The 14221-nt window shown below is 38.2% G+C and overlaps 1 protein-coding gene across 1 annotated transcript in view; it reads left to right on the top strand.

The window, feature by feature from the left end:
* FBN2 (fibrillin 2) overlaps positions 1-14221 on the top strand; it is a 251867-nt gene that overhangs the window by 199374 nt on the left and 38272 nt on the right. Inside the window, exons 37-47 of the mRNA XM_024571456.3 lie at positions 1741-1902; positions 2611-2679; positions 3122-3247; positions 4397-4522; positions 5493-5645; positions 7887-7955; positions 9037-9162; positions 9344-9469; positions 9920-10045; positions 11947-12063; positions 13654-13782. Coding sequence (XP_024427224.2) covers positions 1741-1902; positions 2611-2679; positions 3122-3247; positions 4397-4522; positions 5493-5645; positions 7887-7955; positions 9037-9162; positions 9344-9469; positions 9920-10045; positions 11947-12063; positions 13654-13782 — 1329 coding nt within the window. The remainder of the gene's footprint in view (positions 1-1740; positions 1903-2610; positions 2680-3121; positions 3248-4396; positions 4523-5492; positions 5646-7886; positions 7956-9036; positions 9163-9343; positions 9470-9919; positions 10046-11946; positions 12064-13653; positions 13783-14221) is intronic.

The following is a 14221-nucleotide window of genomic DNA, read 5'->3' as shown; positions in this document are numbered from 1 at the left end:
AATTATTCTGATGCCTGCTTCACTCACAGAAATCGAGTCACTGGAGCCTCAGTATTTCTTAAAAGCTTCCTTGGAGCAAACCAAAGCTATGAAAAGGCAAATAATAAAAGGGAGTGCTCCAAAAGTTAAACATAAACAAATGCCAAAAGCTATTAAGAGTAAGAAAAATCAAAACAATTATATAAACATCACTTTATATCTAATAGGCAGGCAAAAATGAGACTGGGTAATGTGAAGTGTTGGTCCGTGGACCTCAAAGGTCCCTCTGTTCTGTTGGTAGAAGCATAGACCAGGACAGCCCTGCAGAGAATGAGCACAGTGCTCAGATCCACTGTCAGCACATAATCAATTTCTTGTTTCAGTTTCTTTTTAGAACATTTCTGTTTATGTGGATTGATCCTTCATGGCTTTATTCTTCCTTAGAGGTTTTCCAAAGAACAAAGACTCACTCTGTCTCACAAGTACCATTACACGATGAGATGTTAGGGATCTTAATTTTCTTTTGAACCACTTTATTTCATTATTAGTTATGCCCAATGATGCTAAAACAAAGAATATAATTACAAAGTGGAAAATGATGGTGTCACCTAGAAAGATGACCCAATAGTGAAATAAAATGTCACTGTTGCATTATTTGTCAACTTTCTTGTTTTGTACAAGGGATTACATCACCTTTCAAAAAGGTATAAAGGAAGACTGGAGAGACTATATTTTGAATCTTCTTTGAGCATTTATTGAACACATTTGAGAATTCAAGTTTTTACTTTCTGGCCATAATGGCAGGAGAAGAAAATTGACAGTGGAAAACATTTTATAATTGTTAGGTGTGTCAGAAGATGAATGCAACAGAGACCAACCCTCTAGTCTGGATTCTAAAGATAATGATGAAATTCATCATACACGCAAAATGCCAGGCTACGTATGAGTCTTCAGAGGCCAGTATCTTAGGTGAAACTTTTCACTTTCCAGAATCAAAGACTAAGTGAACCATATATTTCTATAGGCAAAGGAAATATTGTATTCTTGTCTGTTAGTCAGTAAGAAATTCAACATGCAATATTTGATGAGAACCTGAACCATCCCAGGTTCTTTTTTCTTCTGTATTCAAATTTTAATTGCTGTGGGTCTTAGGTACACAAATGGTGAACCCAGATGTTTAGACAAGGGTTATTGGAGTGAAGTATGTGATACAGAAATAGAAGAAAATCATTGATGATTCTAATTGGTGTGGATAATCTAAAAGTGAAAATAGGCTCCATTTGTGGAGCAGAGGAAATAGCTGCCCTCTCATGAACAAAATTATGAGCTGTCAGAGTTTTCAAAAATGTGTTCACGTATGTGTTTTAATGATGCAAAATCAAGAAAAAGAACAAGGAGTAATGATAAGCTAGAACCTATTAGAGATGTGTTTGAAATGTGGAATCAGTGTTTACGAAATGGATGTGTTACAGGTTCAGGCATCACAGCTGACAAACAGTTAATTGCATTCATAGGACCATTTCAGGTATACATATCTTCAAGACCAAGAAAATATGGAGTAAAACTTGAGTTAGGATTCAATTCTTAACTAAAGCTTTGAGTAAGGTTGTTTCACTATGCAAGAGATTGTTTTGTACTGAGGATGACAAAGCTTTTATATTAATGTACAAAAACTTGACTCTCGTCATTTGAGTGATCTTTCTCTAAAAAGAAATTCTTACTATGGCAAGGGCAATTTTAAGCTCCTGTGTTTCTCTGCAGACAACCGTGTGGGCAACTGCTACCTAAAGTTCGGTCCTCGAGGAGATGGGAGCCTGTCCTGCAACACCGAAATTGGGGTGGGCGTCAGTCGCTCCTCCTGCTGCTGCTCCCTGGGGAAGGCCTGGGGGAACCCCTGCGAGACATGCCCCCCTGTCAATAGCAGTGAGTATGGAGCTGAAGCAGAGGAAGGGAACAAACTTGGGTAGCTGAAGACCTGTTGCAATTTTTTCTTGAGCTAGAGACAGGAGAAAGAGCAAGGGCCAAACGTTTACATTTGGACTACTTTCAGTGATTATGCTGAAACCAGCCAAGGGTGTTTTATGTAAAACAAATTTGAGTTCTCCTCTTCTTTTTGCTTTTCATGATATGATAAAAAGAAAAAAAAAATTTTAACCACAGTCCGATATGAATAGTGATATTATCAATTCTCCATGGTGTCATGGATAAATTAGGCTATACCTGGTTCTCCTCAAGAGGTTGTTTCAGTTCAGGTTCATAGCTCTGTTGTACTCCTGAAATTATTCATATTATGCCTTATGTTGAAACATATATTCAATAAGGACATAGATGAAACTTGTAAATTGTCAAGTATTTGAGTTTTTATTTACTAACCAAAAAAAGTTGTGATATAAATGGTCTGCAAAGGATTATTTTCTTTAATTTAAAACAAATGGATTTTGTTGTCCTGTCTACATACTTTATGAAGTAATGATTGTATTTCATGGAAAACACAATATGCTTTTAAAGGTATTTGAATGGCTCCTAAAGAAAACGTATGTGTGTTTTGAGCCTGGCAATTGCTGAAGGCTCATTCATTGTCTAAGCCGCTTGGACATGGGTATCAAATCTCTTTTTTTCTTTGTTTTGTAGCTGAATATTATACCTTGTGTCCTGGGGGTGAAGGCTTCAGACCTAACCCCATCACAATCATCTTAGAAGGTGAGTGCAGTTTCAGTTCTCACCCAGATTTAACCATGGTAAAGCGTTAACTTAAGAGAAAAGCTGGTGAAAAAAGGTAGTGTGGAGCAACCCCAACAGGGTTATTTTGAACAATTTCAGATGGACAGTCAATCACCAGGATGCTAAATAACCACTTGTAAGTCAGGGAAGTACGACCCACTGCAGTGATCTACCGTCTGACTGTTCCGCAAAGAAACTCCCTTTACTGTATCTCCCAGCCGTAATCATCCACATCTTGCTTTTAAAACTGCTCTCAGATTGCGGCAAAGCACCAACAAAGCAGGACTCTCCGTGGTCAGAATAAACCTGCTAAGTGTGCATTCACATGGACGCATGGAAGTCACGGGTTTGAAAGCTCTAACAGGAAGTCCTGTCTTTCACGATGGTCTTGGTTGTAAGTGAGCTGTCTCCCCTTGTGCAGACATTGATGAGTGCCAGGAGTTACCAGGTCTCTGCCAGGGAGGAAACTGCATCAACACTTTCGGGAGCTTCCAGTGCGAGTGCCCACAAGGCTACTACCTCAGCGAGGAAACCCGCATCTGTGAGGGTGAGGTGAATTTATACCTAAAAAACAATCAGTGCTACCTAGAACAGAATTCCCGATCAGGCCTGGGGAAGGGGTTCCATACTCACATTCTATCAAAAGATGTGTTGAGACTGGTTCATGGCTTTTTTCTTTTCATATCAACACTTCCAGATAAATTAATTCACAGCTCATTAGCTATAATTTACTGTTGGTTTTTTATGCATAAATGGATTAATTAAATATAAATGGGAGAAGCCAGAGTAGTGTGAAAATATCCACTATCAAGTAACTTATTAGTTGAAATATTGATTAGGATTATAGTTTTCATAGGGAAAATAGGTAAGCTTGAATGAGTCTATTAAGTTAATATTCTTCAGTAATTTTTAAATGTTGGACTACATGTTGGACCACTAGAAGAAATGCAGAGGTGATGCAGACACCTTTCTTGCTTCCATCCCCCGCCCCCCCTACTTATCACTAGGCACTGTAGTCATCCTTTTAGGGGCCTGTGTCCCCACTAGATGGGGAGCAAGGTCCGTAGCTTATTCATCATTCTGGCTACAAGTCCTAGCTTACAGTAAATCTCAGTATTTATTTGTGGAATCGGTGAAGGCTTCTAAAGATGAACATTAAACATGGAAGCATTTCCATTATAACCTTTCTTTTGGAACATGTTAGGTAAATGCATCTGGAAGAAATATGATTTAAGATGGGGAACAATCGGCAGTTGAACTGCTGCTAGAATCTCGGAATAGGTACTAATTTAAAAGGAGCTGCGACCATAAAGGCTGTCCTAACTGGATTCAGTTTAAAGTTAGCACTAAAGTTTACTGTAAATGACATAAAAGGACAGCAAGCTTTAAAGCAATTCCATTTGAAAAATATGAAATTTCAATTTAAAAAATGCAGGTGCCATTTAAATTATTTTTTGCCACCCTGGAATAATTTCTTCTGATCATTTATATTTTTTAATATTGGATTATTTTCTTTTAAGGAAAGCCACACCTCATGTCATACCATTGCTCATTTTGGAGTAGTATCAGCGTAATTGCTTTAAATTCTGGATTTATGGAAACACGGATTTTGGGAGTTATCATATGCTTTGTTCAGTAGTTTAAATAATATAAATTCGTGGGGAAATATTTTAATGGATATTATTGCCTGCTCTAGATATTGATGAGTGTTTCGCACATCCTGGTGTGTGCGGGCCTGGGACCTGCTACAACACCCTGGGAAATTACACCTGCATTTGCCCACCTGAATACATGCAGGTCAATGGAGGCCACAACTGCATGGGTACGTACGTGAAGGTCTCTGAGGTCACTTAGGTCACAGTTGTTGACCTCCCATGTGAGGTGCTTGTGTCTCAGAATGAGTCCATAAAATGTAGAAGTAAATCTTTATGAATAAGTATTTCAAAGTCTTATAAACTTCTGGCTCTGTATCATGCTTTTGAACTTTTGTTACCCCTTCATGCAGTTATAAAATAAGTAAGTCATGGGGCTGTAATGTACAGCACAGGGAATGTAGTCAATACCGTAATAAGTTTGGGAGCAGGTCGTACTGACCACATTATGAAGTATATAAATACAGAGGCGCTGATGTGCACCTGAAACTAGTACAGTATTGTTTGTCACCTGCACCTTAGTGTTGGAAAAGGAAATTTACATTTTTTAAAAAAAACACAAGTCTAAGGTAGAAAATTTCATCAAATGTTATAATTACATGTTCTTAAACAATTTTCATTTTTCATTTATATAAAGTGAACATTATAAAGTGAAGGGGCCAGCCAAAGAACATCTGTGCATAACCCATAGACACAGACATCAGTGTGGAGATGGCATGAGGGAGGTGGTGCTGGGTGGAGGTGGGCAGAGGAGGGGAAAATAGGAACATCTGTAATGGTGTCAGCAATAAAAATAAAGTTAAATAAATAAGGTGAACATTATTTTACAAATGAGAACATTTGAAATTTAATATGTAATACTTTTTAAAATATGTAAATGCTTTCAAATATAGAAAAAATATCTATTAACTTTGTTTCCCAAGAAAATAATAAATGAAATCCCTTATTTAGAAACAGGAGATACGATAACCTAAAAATGATTCATGTTTAACCTAAAGGATTATTTTAAGACTCCTCTAAATGACCGAGACGTTGTTTAGAATTATGTCCCTGGAGAAAGTCTGGGGTCTCCATGAATGTAGGCTTCACTGTTTGCTACTTGATGATGTGACTGGCTGGCTCGTGTTTTTCTACGCGTAGACATGAGAAAAAGCTTTTGCTACCGAAGCTATAACGGAACCACTTGTGAGAATGAGTTGCCTTTTAATGTGACTAAGAGGATGTGCTGCTGCACATACAACGTGGGCAAAGCCTGGAACAAACCTTGTGAACCATGCCCAACCCCAGGGACAGGTAAGCACAGACCCCATCCTTCTGCTGAAGGCCAGGGCAGTGGCACAGGCTTATAGGTGGCAGTCTAGTAAAAGCAACGTGCACTAAAACCAGACATGCTTGGTTCTGAAACCCAAGTGGCCCTCTTTGGGGTACAAACACTAATTTCTGGAATGTCTGTTGACTAGGAGTCTGGACACTGAAGATAAGTTCCATTGCTAAAGAGTTAAAGTTGATAGCACTGGCTTATTTTAATTCCTTATCTTATACCATGCTGGTTACGCCTTCTTTTATTCATTGAAAAAATAGTTTTTTACTAACTACTTTGTGTCTTTGGGCTAGATCTGGAAGGTATAATATTTTGATGAAAAAATTTGAAAGTCCATTAAGTTCAATAGTGTTGTACTTTAGTTCGATCTTGGAAAATATGCAAAAAATGGATTTGATGAGCAAACATTACATGAAAGAAACTTTTTGTTAAAGTAGTCCTTAGCATTTTTTCCCCTTAAACTTATCTGACATTTTTAGGCAGAATAATAGAACTGATGTTACATGGTAAAATATTTTTTAGAAGCACAGATTCTTTTGAAAGAAAAACTGAAAGAAAATAAAGACAAGAGCAAAAAAAATTATCTTAAAATTATTGCCTGCTCAGGTTCTTGGAAAGTGGTCATTTTTAATAATTTTAGATACTAAGTTGATCCAGTAGGACCAATAAGAAACAATGGTTATATATTCATTACTAAATATTACTTAGATTGCATGTACTAGAAAGTTGATGTAATGTGATGATGAAGTGAAATTAATGAGAGATGATGAAAAGTGATACGGGGGTGCCATTTGGTGGTTCAGACTCACTGGGCAAATGGATTTTCTTAACCCTCTCCTGCCATAGTTTGTTTCAAAAAATCAAATAGAAACATTTTTACAGTTCTCTAATTTAAAAACTCCATCAGTTAGAACTAGAAAATCACTGGTTTGGGGAATGAAATATTACTTATTTTTTGTAAGAAGAGGTAAAAGCCTTAGGTTTGAGAGACAGGTCTAATTCAAATTGACTCTGCCACTTATTGTCTGACTTTATGCAGATTATTAATCCTTTCTGAAACTGACTCATATATAACATAGGAATAATAAGTAATGACAGTGACTAATTCACATGGTTGTAGTGATGATTAAATGAGATGATGTATATAAATTACAGTTCACACGTTGCCAGGCAATTAGAAACCATTAAACTGGGCATCTTTATGTGCCTCTCAGTATGTTCTGGATGTGTGGTGGGTGTTGGTGGATGAAACATAGGAAGGCCCTCCTCTGATAGCGCTGGAGTAGAGTATGTTGTATATGTTTTACCTAATACTCTTCAAGAGTTGCACTCAGCAGTAGGCATCAGAAGCAGTTTGCATCTTAAGTATTAGAATGTGTGTGTAGGGATTGTGGGGGAAAGGAGGATGTAGGGAGGTGGAGGAGGGTATAGAGAGACAAATGGTGATGGATGGAGACTTGACTTGGGATGCTGAACCCACAATACAGGGCACAGAGGATGTGTTGTAGAATCATGCACCTGAAACCTGTATAATTTTGTTACCCAGGGTCACCCCAATAAATTCAACAACAAAAAAAAAACGATTTAATTATGGAACTGAAAAAACTTAGAATTTGTTTCAGGTTCTATTAGTTTTGTGAACTATGTGTAGGAGTAATTTTTCTAGTCTCTATTTTATTCCATGATGTATTGTTTTTGATGCCTCAAGTTTCACATTTTAGCAAACAGACATTTATGTTTTTAAAAAAAGACAAAATTTACATCTCATGCATTATTCATTATAACCTATTTGATCATTACAAAATTATTTTTTACGCCTATGCCTTTTGTGCAACTTGTAATGCCTTTTTACATTTGTACTCTTAATTTGTTTTTTAAATCTACATAAGTTGGATCGGTTTTAAAGCCCTGCTTATCAAAAGAAAAATAATTTATGTGCCCAAAGTAGATATTTTGAATCTTTTAATGGTTTCTTCGTCTTCTAGTGTCCGAGCAGTGAGAGGTCAGTAGTGACGATAACAGTAATGATAATGGCAAAGACTGCCCAGACCTTCGCCTTGAGTCTAGGAGCAGATATTGTCACGATCGAAATTAAAATGTCTGGCTGTGAATAATATAAAATATATTTGGCAATGAAGGTAGTACTTGTAAAATTTTATTTTGAAGGAGTTGGAGAATGTTAAGAGTGAATTTGGTTTGTTTGTATTTTAAAGCTGACTTTAAAACCATATGTGGAAATATTCCTGGATTCACCTTTGACATTCACACAGGAAAAGCTGTTGGTGAGTTTTTTTCAGCTTATGCTTATTTTAATACATGTGTGTAGAATTCTGTAAAAAGGTATTCGGTGTTTTTAAAGTTTGAAGTCCCATAAAATGTAATAATACAAATCTGATCTGATACAGTCTGACAGACAAGAGACAGCGTGGTTACAGGCTCTAACCAGTGTGACCAGCGACACTGTTCTGTCAGCACAGGCTGGTGCTTGTTACGACAGTTACGTGACAGGTTCCATGCATGTCAAGCTAAACCTGTAGTTTTTTGGTGCATATTATATCACATGACTCTAAGTAACCCCTCTTATTTTAACTTTTAGTTGCTATTTTCATACATACATGTTTAAGTTTTTGGTGTTCCTTTGCTATATCCCTTTCTTCCAATCTACTTACAAATTTGCAAGATTATTAATTATATAAATTACTTCCTTATAAATGTATTTTCTTTTTTTTAAGTTTTTAGTTATTTTTTTAGAGAGAGGGGAAGGAAAGGAGAAGGGGAGAGAAACATCAATGTGCGAGAGAAACATGGATCAGTTGCCTCTCACAGCCCCCAACTGGGGATCGAACCCTCAGCCCAGACATGTGCCTGATCCTTTGGTTTGCAGTCTGGTGCTCAACCCACTGAGTCACACCAGCCAGGGCTAAATGTACTTTCTATTGCTCATTCTACTTTTCTTCCTCAAAGATTATAAAAGTAATTTCATTTTAAGCCTTCATTATCAATGCACATATTAAAAAAGGACATAACATTTAGAAAACATAGCTTTCTTTATCAGATGTGTTTATCAGCAGCAGTTAGAGGAGCCTGACACGTAAGTTGAAGAGGAGGTGTGATTCTGACGGAAGTTCATTTGCTACATTGATACTGAAAGCATTTGGTATCTTTCATCAGCTACTTAAATTTTCCCATCATTGTTTAAAGGAAATAATGTATGCTTTGACGAAGCACAAAACCACTCATGCCAGTATGGAATTGATTTTGGTGACAGTGACATTGAGTGTGTTCTCTTCCCATTGTTCGAGGATGCATGGTGGGTACGTTAAGCAGAACCACATATATTTGATCAAATCTGTTCAATTTCAGACATTGATGAATGTAAAGAGATCCCAGGCATTTGTGCAAATGGTGTGTGCATCAACCAGATTGGCAGTTTCCGCTGTGAATGCCCTACGGGATTCAGTTACAACGACTTACTCCTGGTCTGTGAAGGTAACCTGAACGAAGTGTGACCTGTCTCCGCATAAGTTTGGTGGACATGAATAGTGTTAGATAGCTTTCTGATTTTTTACAATTTCTTTCTCAGAAGTTAGGAGTCAGTGACCAAATGGTTAAGTAAAGGTAATACTAATGCAGTATTGAAATTGTAAGCGTGAATTTATTGCTCTTTCAGATATTGATGAGTGCAGCAATGGCGATAATCTGTGCCAGCGAAATGCAGACTGCATCAACAGTCCTGGCAGCTACCGCTGCGAGTGTGCTGCGGGCTTCAAACTCTCGCCCAACGGAGCCTGTGTCGGTGAGGAGCCTGACTTCATTCTTTGGCACTGAGCACAGCATTCTTCAGATTTCCTACCCTGAAAAGTCGTCTGTGCTTTTCTGTCAAAAAGTATTTTCAAAGACAGTTTTGAAAGATTTCCTTAGTAAATCTCTTCATTGATATTGAACCTATTTTACCATATATATTAGATTACTTTGTTCAGAAAAGAGGTCTCTTCGGTGGATTTTCCTAGTATTGGACCGAAAGTAAAATGGTATCCTTGAGATACCAGTCAACATATAAAAATTGCATGATTTTAAAAGGACACTCAGACACTTTAAAGTCTTTATTTTGATTCAGCTGTTGTCATGGTTCATTTTCGGCCTGTGTGTAATAATTAATAGCAGGTTATAGAAACATGCCTGTGAAAAAAATGAAGGAATCTTAATAAAAATCAGATATGTGAAACGTTGTCTTTCTTTGTTTTAGATCGCAACGAATGTTTAGAAATTCCTAATGTTTGCAGTCATGGCCTGTGTGTTGATTTGCAAGGAAGTTACCAGTGCATCTGCCACAACGGCTTTAAGGCTTCTCAGGACCAGACCATGTGCATGGGTAAGAGGGGGCATTAGCTCCAGAGGGTGAGGTGGAGCGGAGCGTCCAGAAGAGGCTACGGTTTGGTCACTTGCCAAATTAACATGCCTTTATCAGAAACAATCTTGCACAAAGTTAACTATGTTGAATGGTTTATGGTTTCACGCAATATAAAATTTGTAAGCAGGGACACATCCCAGTACGTTCCTCGGTTCAGTGTTCACAACCCCTTTCCCCAGACAACTTTCACATGGGCTCTGGGGCACTCAGGGTTATGTGGCAGTCACTGTAGTCCCAGCTGCGCCCCCACCCCCACCCCGTCACTACGGAGGTGACAGAGCCTTTTTGACGACAAAAATGCCAGGGAATAAGTAGTAAGAGTGACAGTTTTGAAATGAATATATGTACATGCACATACATACATATATACATATATACCCTTCCCCCCCAAATCATTGAATACTTGGGCTTTATCTGCTTCTTTTGAGTTTTAACTCTTAAAAACAACTTTTAGAAGCAACAGTAGCTAATGTAATGGTGAATTAACCAGTAATAGTGTTCAGTAAGTACATGCTGAGCTGATGATTAATAAGATTTCAAAAGCAGATGGGTGGATGCCTTGGAACTCAGCATAGCTCCTTTAATCCATTGTCAGCCACTGGCTGTATCTCTGCGAAAAGTGTTCTCTGTGCCTTGCACTTGAAGGAGGAAAATTAAATCATAACTTGGCTATTTATAGTTAGCAAGTTCTCAGTTTAGGAGAAGCTAAAATTGTGAATCTACTCTTTGATATTTAAGACAATATCCATATGAAGAGTAAAGTCAGATTTCAGTACTGCAGAACTAGTTTACTTTGTGGTGTACCCATACAATGAGGACCACCAGGAAAGCATCTCCATTTGTCCATTGCCTCCTAAGGGCTCCCCCTTGGACTTGTCCCTTGGTGATAGGAAGAGTTGTCTAGGAGATGCTTGTGGAAAGGACTCATAGAGGATCTGGCCCTATTTGCATCAGAGAGAGAATATGATTTGCCAAAAAATAAGAGATTGTTTTATTCAGAAATTCATATGGAGAAATCTGCCCTCAATCCTAACAATTCATACAGGATAAGTCAGCTACACTCCTTGGTAATACTTCTCTTAAACAAAGCTTTCTTCCTCAGAGCTTTCTTCCTAAGGAACAATATCGCCACCCCCACACCCCCCAAGGTTGGAGGAGGTTCAGCAGCCTGCAGTTCATAGTCTAGGAGATCTTCTCTCTTATATGAGAATGCCCTTTCTAAGTATTTTCTCAATTTCATATTTTGAAGGCTAACAATACTGCATTCTAATTGACTTCTTCAATCTAGATTCCACCAATTCATAAAATCTAGGAAACTAAAGCTTCTTTGTTGTGCTGATCAAATAACGGTTTCTAGATGTCTCAGACAGCGTTCATAATGCTTAATAGCACAGAATTCTTTTAAGGTTTTGAATGATTAGTTTCCCTACAGGTGACAAGCAAACTATTCATTAAAACACCTCCACTCCTGTGGGAGCAGGGGGTGGGCTGGGCAGAGGAGGCAGAGGGGGAAAATTGGGACAACTGCAATAGAATAACAATAAAAAATATTTTAAAAGACCCAGAAAACAAAATCAACAATCCAAAAAAACCACCTTCTTTAAGGGAATGCTTGCTTGGCCTTGTTCTGAGAGTTACATATGCCTGTAAGTCATTAAACAGCACTTTTTCTTACAATTTTATAATTTAGCATTTTTCCTACCTCATGCTTATTTTCTTTTATGTAAATTTGAGTTCCTAGTATTGCGTGAGGACAATCGAACTAAATCAGTAAAATGATGTCAGTGTAGAATAGGCTATGTTTTTCTCGTTAAAAATTGATCCCTTTTGTGCCGAAATGTTGAGCCGATGTTTCTTTGTAGATGTCGATGAGTGTGAGCGGCATCCATGTGGAAATGGAACTTGTAAAAACACCGTCGGGTCCTATAACTGTCTCTGCTATCCAGGGTTTGAGCTCACTCATAATAACGATTGCCTGGGTAAGTACTCAGTCCGTCTCAGGCTCCTGGTGCTCCTGTGCCATTTCCACACAACACACTGAAATAACAAATAACACCAAAGAATAAATATTTTCATTATTAAAATTGCAAATGTGTGCCAAAGGGTATGTGACATCATTCATTTCTAGTTAACTAAAGCCTTAGTATTGGTGTAAGTAATCACAACACAGTTTGCTGGGTTGAGTGCTTCTGTCAATCAGCCTGTCAGTTCAGGGGAAAGCCGTGCAGGTGGTCGATGTATGGGGACTGTGCATTGGTGTGGGTTTATTTTTACCCTTTAACTGGGATGGAAGATGGACCTGTCTTTGTTTCAGCATTGTTACAGTTATTTAATAGAACCTGTTCTTGACGTGTATTCAGATACCGACAGTCTTCAACTTAACAACATGTTGTGTGTTGGAACTTCATGTCCCATCAGCTTTTGAAGCCAGGGGTGCCCTTTCCCACAGAAACAGCACATGGTGACTAGGTTTCCACGTCGCCCCTCAGAAGCCTATTTGATCTCTGTTTGTGACCAACTTCAGGTTTTCAACGGAAAATAAAACTGCCTACTATGCAGAGGTACAGGATTTTAGCCTCTGCCCTAACAGACAATGATTGAAATAAGAATTGCTCGTGAGTGGGGGAGGTGCCTGTATTTGGCGGAGGAGATAACGCAAGAGATGACCACCAGTGCTGTCAGTGTCTCTCCTTGACCATGTGTCAGGCGCTGTGCTGATGACACTTGAAAACCTAGCCTGACTTACTTCACATGGTCCTGTAAGGGATATGAAAGTAACCATTATGGGACCATCATGGCTGAACCCTATCTCCTAATTTAACCCAACATAGGTTCTTCTCAGTTTTCTTCATTTTTTAAAATTCTGCAACTGGGAAAACAGTGTCCAGCTAATTGGACATTTTATTCAACCACCACCGTCTTGTCTATAGTTTCTCAGACCCTCTGCACAGCCACAGAGAATCGAAGACCCAGACGTGTTTCTGATCAAAGCACAATCCTCAGACTACCCAGAAAACTACTCAACTGCAGTCAACCCAGAGCTTCGCTGAAAACCTAACACCAAAGGATATTTTTTTCAAATTCAGTATTCTGTCAGTAAAACATGTCAGCAATTCTAGAGCCTTTGTAATGTAATGGATTTTTCTGTATTTAATATGCTCCATTATTTGTCCTTTGAATATTGTCAGCTTATCTCCAGGTCGAGTCAGTTGCAGACTATGCAGTCAAGTTAAATTTATATATTCCTCTGCCTCTGGGAAAAGAAATATTTTTTCAATTGGAAAGAATGGAAAGTTTCCCTTGAAACCTTCAACTTTTACGTGGTTATAAATTTCTGAGTTGTATTAATATCCAGAATGTGCCACTGTGGTTGAAATACAGTAGGGCTCTATGTGACCTTATCAGTCACATGGTACTCACGAGATGAGCCACTTTTCTCTGTGGCGATGAGGATTGTAGTGTAGGGTTTTTGTAAATGTGTACCAACACGTGCGTTTTTACGTTGTGAATTTTGACACAGTGTATGTGTGAGAGCTCTCTTTTAAAAGCTGACTCCTGTTTGCTTACAGACATAGATGAGTGCAGTTCCTTTTTTGGTCAGGTGTGCAGAAACGGACGGTGTTTTAATGAAATCGGCTCCTTCAAGTGTTTATGTAATGAAGGTTATGAACTTACTCCAGATGGCAAGAACTGTATAGGTAAGTATCTGAATAATAAACAGTCTTTCTGTTGTTTTCTATCCCTGCCGCCCACTTAAGGACTCATTCACATTTTATTTGAGCATCTGATCACTTGACCAAGTTAAGACATATTCCTTATAAGGAATAAGCCAACAATTGAAAATGACTCACGTGCAGTGTTTTTATTGGGAGCTTGAGGCTATCCATATCTAAGTAAAAGTAGACAAAGGAAACAAAACAAGGAAATTCGCCTCTGGTCAAATGAGGAAGACCCAAGATGTCAAAAGAGTATCTCGGGGCATGTTTGTCCATGGTAACCTAGCAGATCAGAAGGTCAAAGCGGAAATCATTGTAATATCCCTTGGCAACAGTTATCTCATATTTGAGTACCATATTTTTTGGACTATGAGACACACCAGACCATAAGATGTACCTAGGTTTTAGAGGAGGAAAATAG

This window comes from Desmodus rotundus, chromosome 1 (genome assembly GCF_022682495.2).
Source record: "Desmodus rotundus isolate HL8 chromosome 1, HLdesRot8A.1, whole genome shotgun sequence".
NCBI classification, from domain to species: domain Eukaryota; kingdom Metazoa; phylum Chordata; class Mammalia; order Chiroptera; family Phyllostomidae; genus Desmodus; species Desmodus rotundus.
The sequence above is the reverse complement of the archived record's forward strand: the minus strand, read 5'-3'. Positions and strand labels throughout refer to the sequence as shown.